Here is an 11,725-nt window from a genome sequence, read left to right as displayed (position 1 = left end):
TTAATTTCATAAAAATAACTTTAGTAATTTGAAAGGTATTATATGAATAGAAATAAATAACTGAAATAAAAATTAATGTTCCGGCTCTCGTACGAATATACACTACTCACACATGTCTTTGTAAGACAAAGACGGTATGGGCATGATCACAGAACCAATTTTGATTTTGTGGTATATCATGAAGAAGAAAATGATAAAATTCGATTATATTATTTTTAAGTGTTTTGCTTTACGAAATAAATTTTTTTCGATTATAATTCCGTATTTTTTGTGTTCATGATTTTATTACAAAAAATGATGCATTAACAGAGATGGAACATAGAATATAATCACTGCCAACTAACTAACGTTTTGAACTATTAATGTGTCTTATAAAATTGTAGGTCAAATGTTACATTTCCATCCTTTTAATATTTTGAAATATGAATTTTGATATTAATAAACAATACAGCATAATAAGTGATATCCCTTTTTATACTATACTTAGCTCCAACGTAAAACTTTTAAGTGGAAACAACAAATGTCAATCAAAAAGCGCATAATAAGAAAAGAGAAGAAGAATGTCAATGACAGCTACGAACTAAGCTAAAATTAATCGTGAGGTGAAATCCATTTTAAGTAAAAAATGATTTAAGGAGACAAATTTATGCAAAAGTGATAAATACTTAGTTTCGTTAATATACTGAAGTTCTTATTAATCGTATTAAAAAGTGTCAACCTCTGGACAAATGACTACAGTAGTGTGAATGACTATAGTGATCAGTCTATCCAAAAAAGGGTGTCTTCAAGAAATGTGTTAGGCCCATGAATTTATTGCGAAAAAGAAAATAGAAGATATGAGTGGCAGACCCAGAACTACGTCATTTGCAGAGGGTAATAAGCAAGCTAAAAATCCACCCCTAGGTGGCATGAAAATCAGCAGTAAGTGTTAATCTATTAAGTGTTAACATATTTATCTGCTTCATCAATATGTATTTTTTTTGGTTCACACTTATATTTTTATTTCTACGCCTGAATCCCTATTTTATTATCAAATTAAAGTAATGAACAATTGATATTATAATTTATAATTAACAAATATTGCTTTTTAACCAAACTTGTATAATTTGGTACTTGAAAAATACATAATAGAAGGATATATTGAATTTAATGACAGTCAATTCCAAAGGGATTGTTAAAATCAGGTAGGTATTAACTACCAAACTGCTTCTAGATAACAGTTAAAAGTGTAAATAACATTATCCTAATAAAAATAATATGTTGTGACTGTTATGGATGACCTTTTTAATGATGTAACATGTTTTAAACAGATTCATATAAACCAAAATATGTAAAAGCTGTCTTAAGTAGATTGATTACTTTTATAAGATTTTATTGATTTTCAATAACCTTATATAAATAACAAAGCATTGATAGTAAGTATTGCAACTGATGGTTTATTCCAAAGTGTCCCTAATTTTGAATGAAATTGCAAACATAATTAACATTAAATAATACATAATCAATATCAATATGAAAATAAAAACTTTTAGATTTAAAAAAAAAGTTCATTTTAACATAATTGCAAATTAATACAAAATTAAAATCTACATAAAACATAAAAATTTTAGAATGTATGTGTTCTAACCTTCTGTTTAACTACAAAATATCAACTTGTTCTGCTTTCGAGTTCACTTTAATTAAATTTCATTTTTTCTTTTCATTGGGTTATTCATTGCCTTCATTGCCTTATAAGGTAATATCACCAGTGGTAGACATTTTAGTGAGAATATCTTCTATTTTTAATGCAGGGCTATTTAATAGTTAGAACTAAGTATATTGACATAATTATAAGTTTTAAAATTTTTTATTTCTCTGGATATGCATTTTTTGTTTAAAAGTGCGAATGGCCAAAGTGAGAAATCACTGAGTACCAGTAGCAGACAGTCCATTAATGTAGCTAATAACAAAATTAAAATAAAATGTTTAAAAACAAAATAGTATAATTCTAATTATATAAATAGAAGATACAAAAAATTATCAGTATCTGACAAATGCAGGTTTTATATAGATACTTAAGTAAAAATTATTTTTCAATAATTTTTATATAATTTCTGATTAATAAGCTGGAATAAATTTGGATGGCGATATAAAACCTTAAAGCTATCTACACCTGATCTTGTAATTTTTTGCATCAACACACAATATTAAATTAATCTTTGTTATTAGAAACTTCCTTTTTGCCTTAAATCAATTCATCTACAATTTTTTCTTGTTCTGGAAACATTCTGGAAGGTCTCATTTTTTTCCACTCAGAATATTTTCCCAAAGGGTAGTTAAAGGTAAATTAAACTGTTTCATAGCAGTGGCTAGAGGTATACCATTTCCGTAGGTAGACATATCTGAAGACATCTGCTCTTCGCTCCATGTCAATATTTTCTTGGGGATGTGAATTGGAAAAAAAACTGTTTTTTTGCTCGAAGTTCTTTTTGTCCACTTTGTGACACAATATATTCTTCATTGTGCCTATAGTTGACATAACATATCAACTATTGAATAAAAAATATGTATATCCAAAGTCGGCACATCCTTCATTTGAATAAAAATGAAGTTACTTTGATTTCATGCCCTACAGTTAAATAGTTATTACCATAAAGTCATAGAAACCTAAAATTATCAAGTCTATATCTTCAATTTGAATTTTAATAGTCTGTTTATAAGAATACTCACCATAGCAAAGTCAGTTATAGGTGCGGTGTCAGGTGGATGCTCTTACCTTACTATAATATAAATAGTTATTCATTTAGTTATTCAGTACCTTCAATGAATAACATTATGTTTCTCTGTTAATACTAATTAAAGTTTTGTTTGAATAATAAAATCAATCATGTGACCAAAAACACTGTCATAATTAATATACAATATTTTCAAAATAATGTTGGACTTCATGCTGTGTCATTTTTAACTAAAACACCTTGTAGCTTGCGATTTAAGTTAAATCCTAATATGAGTTCAAGACTTAACTATTAAAATTTCCGAAATTATAGAGGATATATATTTAATTTATTAATAAATATAAGTAATGACAAATATTATTTTCTTATTACATAGAGTCTGGGAATGTTGTTCAAATATGACTTTATAGATGTATCAATTTGTATAATGTAAGACCTATATTTTTAAAATTGAAATTAACATTGTAATGAATTATTAAAATTTTCCATTATTTTATGAAAGTAATATTATAAATTCATTTTCATTTAAAGTATATTACTTTTCATATACTCAAATTTATAGTAAATATCTATATTGTTTCTTTCAAACTAAATTATTGAATGTAAATATTTTGGTGGAAGATGGTTGGTTCTCATTTATGACTTCATGATTCAAGCAAGCTTATTAGTGATTATTCATGCAACACTTCTCCTACAAACCTTGGCCTTGTTTCCAGTCAATAACAAAGTCACAGTTTATGCAGTATTGTTGGTCAGTAGGCCAAGATATGTTATTTAACAAAACAATAATACAATAGTATTTTTTTTTAATTTGTTACAAATTTATAATATTTATCCTAATGATTCAATTTATTAAAAACTAGGTATTTTCCATATATTCAGTTACAATTTTTCTTTATGCAGAACATACATATATATTTTAATTCTGATTTAAAATTAGTTTCTTTTATAATTTTTTAAAGACAGATGGAAATTTAACATTTTGACTCCTTATAAATTATAAAAGAAATTAATTTTATTTCAAAAGAGACCTAAAATCAAGAACATGTAGAAGCATACTCAGTACTCAGAGTTCCTACCTAATGTCACTGTCCTTGTGTGTTACAGATTATTCAATAATTAATGTGAGTTCAGTTAAAGTAAAAGTGTACTTAATGCCTTCTCAGTTAACTGAAATTCAGAAAGCTGGCATTATTGCTAGTGGGAGATGGCTGGCCTATCAGAAGACTGGCAACTCATTTAGATCTTAATGCCAGTATTGTAGCCTGACAGGACCTTGTGCCATCAGGTTGGGTCTGGAAGAAGGAAAATTTCAAATGACGCACTGATTACTTTCTTAAGTGAACATCCCCTTGAATCGGCTGCTAGGGTTGCATATGCAACAAGCTTTCCTGGACCCTGTAAATGAATTAAAGCTTCAGATTTAAAAAATTATGCAAGTGCTAGGAAAGTATTGCTTTCAAATGAGTGCAAGCAATCCAGAGTTGTGTTTGCACTTGATTATGTGTATTGTGATCTGGACTTTTGGGAACTAATTGTCTTAACATATGAAATATTATTCAAGTCGTGCAATGACAGACGTATTTGCATTTATAGACCACCAAATTCAAGATTTAAAAAGCAATATGTTGATAAACAATTTTATTTACCAACATGAATATTGTTGGTTTCAACCAAACAATATTAAGACTACAGTGCTAGGCAAATAGTCCTGATATGAATCCCATTGAAAATATATGGGGGTAGTTGGTAAAGATAATTTACAAAGAAATCAAGAAGAGCCATGGAAGCCATTATTGGAGTTCTAATTAATTACTAAAATTTGTTATTCTAATTAATTATTTATTGTCAAATATTTCAAACAATTGTTCTGTTTTCTCATCATTATATGTATTCTATTCTGTATTTTCAATTTTTATTATGGATTCTTTTAAAAGTGACTTACTTATATGCTGCCTGTTATATAACGGGTCGTGGGAAGCTATCTTAATCCTTCTAGATGGATTATTGTCTTTATTTAAATCAGACCGGAAAGCAATTGAATTCGTTCTTTTGGTATGAACCAATACAATTTGTTTCAATATTTTCAATCTGTGACTCTGTCTGGTAATGATATTGGAAGACATCATCGTTTCACCTTCTTTGTTTCATTGTAGATCACTATGAGTATTTTATTTAATGCAGCACCGTTTTTGACCAGGTGTCCATACCAATTCAAGCTCTTCTAGATTGATTCAGAAACATAGAGTAAAAAAAATATTTGTTGGTGTAGATACAACAGCAAAAAGAGATTTTTTAGTGAGGGACTTATTGTGCTTTAGTAGTCTTCCGAATAAAAAAAAACTCCGCTGTAAATCTCCAGCATACCTTGTAAGGAACAAATGGGTTTGAATGGAAAGGATTTACCCGAGTCGGTTGGACTGAAAGGGTTAAAAATGAAAAAATTTTTGTAAATAATTACCTCATAACTTGATATTGGCGAACATGGCAACAGATGTCAAGTAAATTTACACTGCTAAAAAGTTGCAAAAATCTTTTCTAAGACTTGTATGCTATTTCAATGAACAGAAATGTACATAAATTAAATTGAACAATATTATATATCCTTGACTAGCAAAGGTAATAGGGGTATCTGATTTGTTGCATTTTGAACTTAGAAGGAAGCATTTATTTATGAATTAAGGAACCAATCATTTTGTTTTGTTATGTACAACTATGGGCTAATTTTTATAAGCAAGGAAAGAAATTGTCAATAGTTATTTTCGTTATAATTCCGGGAAGTGAGTTAGTACGGTACGAGATAGATGTTTATGGACGAGGCGACGAAAGAGCCGAGTCAAGAATATCTAAACCAGTACCGTCATAATAACTTCATGGACGGATTTTTTTCACACTGTTTTCGGTTTTGAATAAAAAGCAAAATTATATTAAAATATGAAATGTCATATTTGGCAATTTTACTGAAAAATAGCTCTTTTGTTTATTCTCTCATTATTTAAAAAAAATAAAAATTAACAGAAGTCATTAAAGTAACATTGTAATTATTAATTATTTCAAACGGGATTGGGAGAATTTAAGAGTACTGTAAAGTACAAGGATACCGTGGAGTGCCATTTTCCGGACAGAAAAAAGTACTGTAAAGTCGACTTTACAGTACAGTACGAAAAAAAAAATCATTTCCTGTATACTTTAATAATGAATGTCTTTCATATTCCATGTTAATTGTTTTGTTATCTACTCATTTATTAATAATTTTATGGTAATAATAAAACACTAACCATTGAATGATACATGTACCTATTGGGAGTTTACCTTTTCTCTTTTGATGAAAGACAACAGAATTTTATTCTGTGGCATAGTCAAGTATCTTAACTATTGATTTTCAAAGATAGTTTCAACTTATTGAGAAACTAACCTAACTTTTCACGCGCTGAACGACAAAACCATAACCTCACTTTTCTAGTGTAGTTGCTAGTTGCAAATTCCCTGAAAAATGGCAGAATAAAGGCAATTATTTTTCCATTTTAAAAATCCAAGACAAAACTTGTGATTTACTTCCTGATCTAATCGCCAATCAGTTTTTTTTATTGAATGTTTTGTCGAGTCTGCTCAATAAGTTCAAAAGTTTATCATATAAACCTCGATAAAATATACCTTCATTTTAAAATTTGTTGTAGTTGAGGTTTTGTATATATTTCTCTACACATTTCTTACAAAAAAGTAAGTATATAATACATTGTAAATAATTCAAAATCGTTGCTCACTGTTCAAATTTCTTTATATACTTTTAAGGTTATGTTTACGAGCGAACCAGCGTCATGTTCGCGTTCATTCTGTGTATCGCTTAATGGGAAAAGTTCACATTTATAATATTAAAAAACTTTGAATTGCTTTGATCCATTTTTACTGATTTTGAATAGATATCATTGATAGCTCAGGCAGATATTCCCAAATACTCTTTTTCTATCAAAATAAAAAGTGAAATTTTCCTTTATGAGTTTAAATGTCATGTGTGTTTTATCAACAGCTCCAATGTCACCTTAAAATGACACAGTTTCAAATTCAAATATTTAATTCAGAAACATTATATATTTTATCAAGGGATTTGGATTCTAAATCGATTACCTATACTTACTATATACGTAATCTAACCTTGCCAGAAGCCTTCCGTATTTTTTAAATATATAAACTTCGGGACAAAATTAACGTACCACTTTAATCTAAATATTTACAAGATAAATAAAACTGAGTTACATTGAAATAATAATATGAAGACCTACAAATTAGTTGAATATGACCTTAACATAACCTTAATTTGCCTTACTTTTTCCATAAAAGTTTGTTTTTGGTGGAAATGCATAAATAAGCTATCATACCTTCAAATTGAAAAAAAAAAAGAAAACAATCACTAAAAGAGAATTAATGCTTATGGGTCAACCCTAATACCGTGTAGACCCTCCTTTACTTATCACTGAATTCATGCGTCGGGGCATGTTTGATATCAAATGTTCAACAAAAGCTTGCGGTATATTCCCCTATTTTTCAATAGCTACCTCTAAGAGTTGGTTGTGATTAGAAAAAGGGGGGCTATGACTTCGAATTATCATGTAAGTAGCCAATAACCTGTCTAGCCACGTGGAGACGAACATGAGAAAAAAATTAGGCCCAACAAACATAACACTAAGTAACACTGGGCATTTATAGTCCTCGTACGAATAGGGACCAATTCCGTAAGAGTATCAAGGCAAATCCCTCCCTAAAACATTTTAGATCCACCACTAAAAGGCACTTTAGGAGAGATATTACAGCTGGCAAATCTTTCTCCTTGCCTTCGCCAAACACGCTCACGTCCATTTGGATCTTTAAGACTAACTCTAGTTTTATCGGAAAAAAGAATCATTGATGGTCCAATTCTGATGTAGTCTTGCAAAATTTTTCTTCTGTTGTTTAACTCTGCTTCATGTAAACGTCTTCTGATTTTCTTCGAGCCGAAAATCTGATAATTAATTCTTTAGCAGAATATTGTTGACTCTCCTGTTTCTGAGAGCACGTTGTCTTAAAAAAAATCATCAATTTGATTAGTCCAACGTTTTCGCACTGGTCGCGGTCTTCGATGGTACGAACTCGTTTCATTATGTCGCCTCACTATGCGACTGTTGCTAAAATAATGTCTTCCTAACAAACCAGCAACAAATCCATTGAATACCTTTCATTCAGGAGAGTCGATGCTCGCACTCTCGAAAGTTATTAGATCTTCTGTAGAACTTTTAATTGTACAGGGTGTACCGAGGCTTGATGCAAGAAATTCGGGAGTGAGTGATGAGAGTGATTACGTATATCCAAGTTGTGTGTTTGACGAAGTAAATAATTCTACATTACTATCTGAAGACCAGGGGCAGCTCATGCCCAATGGTTTACAATCCGTAACTTTCACAGGTACTTACAGAAATCTTTCCACTTCTTTTTTTAATTCCACAACAGTACTTACTTAAAAAATATGCCTCGTATTTTCAATAAATAATCACAATTTATGATAATTTTATTGTAGTGCTTGGTTATACTTTTGGTATAAGGATAAACAGTCGTTTTTACAAATCAAGTACCTGAGGTCATAAAATCAAGCCTATACCGGCCTTTCATTCAAACTGCACCAATGTATCTTAAATGTGTTTTCTAAAAACAATAAAAGCAATAAATTAAAATATAATAGTCCTTTTAAATAAATATTTCTATGAACCAAAAATATATAAAATAAATGTTTGAAAACTAGAATTCATTCTTGCTCAGAGTCCAACAAATTTTATATGTATAAGTGTTTATTGCAATTTTTGATTCAGAATAAATTTCTTCCTTTACTTAAAATTGAAAATTAGGTTCTATATTGATGTAATATATCGATGGTTACGATGTATTAACAATCTTCTGGGATATGTCAATTTTGTTACTAATAACATCTTCTATACGGAAATACGAACGTTACACCGAGAATCATTCGAAGATGCGACATCAGCATAATTAAATTATAAATTCTTGTGCATACGACATCATTCTTCTACGACAATTGAGATTTCCAGCATCCTTGCCGTTTCAATTGGATTAAATTGTTGTTGATGAAGCTATACCCGTGGGAATTTTCGCAATAGAATTTATTGCAACGCCCTTTTACATATTGGATAAAAAATCGAGGTTTCTTATATTCTTTGATCTCCTTATCATATACAGATTGCTTAGTGTGATCAAGTTCAGTGCCTCCTTCATCCTTTGAGATATCAATTTGAAAATTTGAGAAATCATAGTCTTCATATTTTAATTGAATTTCCCATTACTATAATAAAATAGGGTCCTGATGTGTTCTACGGGGTATTTAAAAACATAACCAACTTTCCATAAAAACCTTAGCAAGTTCATTATCCTGTACAATGTAAGAGAATTTCAAGAATGGGTATTGGCAATGGGTGATTAATAGGTATTATTAAGGTCGAGGAAGCAGACGTATAATGGGTACATTATACAACAGTCATGGATAGAAATTAATAAAATAGAATGGTTAATAAAGTTTATAGTATATTATCTATAAACTAGACGTTGATTTGTTGCTCTTCGTCTTCATGGCCAAGCCCACCAAATTTTATGAAATAAGGGAGCGAAAAAGACTCCCTTTTTACTCTAGAGCGTAAAGTAAAAATCCTCGGCATTTCGTGACTTAACTATTTTATTTGAATACAGTAAATAGTCATTTTATACGCGACTGTATAAAAGATTGCTTTTGTTTCGATATTTGACGCGCGCACTGTATAACTATAAAAAATTTACTTCTTTTGATTATCTTCTGCAAATGTTAGTTGTAGTATTGAATTTGTTGGATTTTTAGTTCTCTAAAATCGGGTCGAAAAACATCGTTCAGATGTTTTGTTACTGTTATATTCGTTTTTCGCTTTGTGTTTATATTATACACATCTGGACGGGTTCTAATTTTATTTAGCTAGCTGTTCAGCTTTGGTATGTTTAATAATTTTATGACTGCTATAAAAGTAAAAATGTTTTTTTTTTCTTTGTTATATATACTTAGTTAACCACGGATGTTATCGTAAAACTTTGCTAAGATTGAACACTTTTTTATGCCATAAACAGATCTTAAACATAGATTTTCAATTTTCTGTGATTATTAAACATGACTGATCTTTATAGTAGTTTCTCATTTTACTAAGAGAGATACGTCGAATTATTTTTGGAAGAATAGTAGGTTAAAGTTAATTCAAGAAATGGCCCTGATATAGGAAATATTGTCCTCTGCAGTGCTGGGATGGCAATATTTTTCCGCATTCTGGATATATCTGTCGTAATTTCCTATATTCTACGCCAATATTACCAAAACAACACAAAAATAAATGAAAAAAGTAAGTTCGCCAAACAATTAGCAAAACAACCAGTACAACCACATATGGACAGACGAGAGATATACGTCAGACCATAAGCTGTATCCTTGGCTCTACAGTAGAAGCACCGGCGCACCCAAATATTCATATTTTAGAAAAAAGGAAAATATGTCATCCATGTCCGTCAGCCAAACGTAGAATGACCAAATATTTATGCATTGAATGTCTGAAACCTATATGCCTACAGTGTACAAAGCCAATTTGTGACAAGTACATTGAAGATAAACAGTAAACATGTTAGAGGAGCCCCAAGACATTATGTTTGATGGTTTTTTATATTTTTAGTTTTAGTTACTTTCCTATTATCCATTTTTTTATACAAATTTTTGTGTTTTAAATATTATGGAGTGTGAAAACTTTTTTTTATTCTAAGTTCTTATAAATTATTATAAAATTAGTACATAAATAATGTGCATTGTTTAATACCTTTAATTTTTTAGTAAGTAATTGACTTTATATAGCGTACTGATAACCGTAACTCACGCTTGACCTTGCATAAGCCCATAATATATGAGTTATACGCTGCGCATTCTTCGTGCTCTACCCCAAATGGTTGGTTGTATAGAAAAAAAAAGTAGAGAATTTTATACTTTACAACTTTTATAATAAATATAAATCTCATTTGAGCAATAGGAACCGAGATATTCGCATAAAACCGATTTTGATGACCTTTGACCTTCAATATCTTAAGACGTGGCCACGGTGGCTTTTGAGACAATATTTAGAACGACAAAACAAAGGTTTACACCAATTTTTAGTTTATTATCTTTCATGCCGAGGTGAAACCCCTAATACGACTGAGTTAATATAATATTTTTAAATAAACTAAATGAGTATTTGTTATCGCGTGTCTCATGATACCCTACGATGTATCAGCTATGCTCAGAAAAAAATTCATTTGCGTTTAATTCTAATAATAATTTTTTTCCCTGCATAATTTGAATTTGGTATTCTAATTAAATAAAAATAAACCATTCTCGAGAAAAGAATTAATTTCCATCCAGCACAAACTATTTTTTCAACAAGATTCGTAGCGAGATAATCACGCGAAATTCTTGGGTATATTGTCCTTTAAGATCCTTGTATGGGGGTACAGAGAAGGAGAAGAATCTGTATGTATGAAGTGGTGTGCGTCAAAATGCGTTAAAAAATTGTTAGCATCAGAGTAAATTTCTTATAAATTATATTTACCACATTATTTTATACAACCCAAACCGTTTAAATTTTTAATAGCGAATTGTTTGAGTCAAAATTGATATTAAATATTTTAACTGTTTACTTCAAGTTCAAGTCATCTACAATTGCTACATTTTGCTTTGTCTACACCAGCAACATTCTGGAAGGTTTTATGAACTGTTATTTTTCGTATACAACTGGACACTTTTTCAATTTTTCTCCCGTGAGAAATACTTCTGCTTCTCTCTCTCCTCCATTGATCCTTGACATAAGTATGATGGAGTCACGGATGTAGATTATGTGGAAAGAAGACGGTACTCCGAACTCATATGAAAAGGTTCTCACCGCTCTCTGGTGGCCGAGATGGGTATTATAAATAGCAAGATACGCTAAAATTAT

The 11,725-nt window shown here is 30.0% G+C and overlaps 1 protein-coding gene across 4 annotated transcripts in view; it reads left to right on the top strand.

Moving 5' to 3' along the window:
- Window positions 1–545: 545 nt before the first annotated feature.
- LOC130896356 (glycogen synthase kinase-3 beta) overlaps window positions 546–11,725 on the top strand; it is a 54,240-nt gene continuing 43,060 nt past the window's right edge. The window contains exon 1 of one of the 4 annotated variants that reach the window (XM_057804381.1): window positions 546–873. In XM_057804381.1, the coding sequence (XP_057660364.1) occupies window positions 837–873 (37 nt within the window). In that variant the 5' untranslated portion in view covers window positions 546–836. Of the gene's footprint in view, window positions 922–11,725 lie in introns of all 4 variants that reach the window. The other 3 variants (XM_057804380.1, XM_057804378.1, XM_057804377.1) reach the window with 3 other exon arrangements.

This window comes from Diorhabda carinulata, chromosome 7 (assembly GCF_026250575.1).
Source record: "Diorhabda carinulata isolate Delta chromosome 7, icDioCari1.1, whole genome shotgun sequence".
In the NCBI taxonomy this organism is placed as follows: Eukaryota; Metazoa; Arthropoda; class Insecta; order Coleoptera; family Chrysomelidae; genus Diorhabda; species Diorhabda carinulata.
Note: the sequence above shows the minus strand (reverse complement) of the source record. Positions and strands in the feature narration are given on the sequence as shown.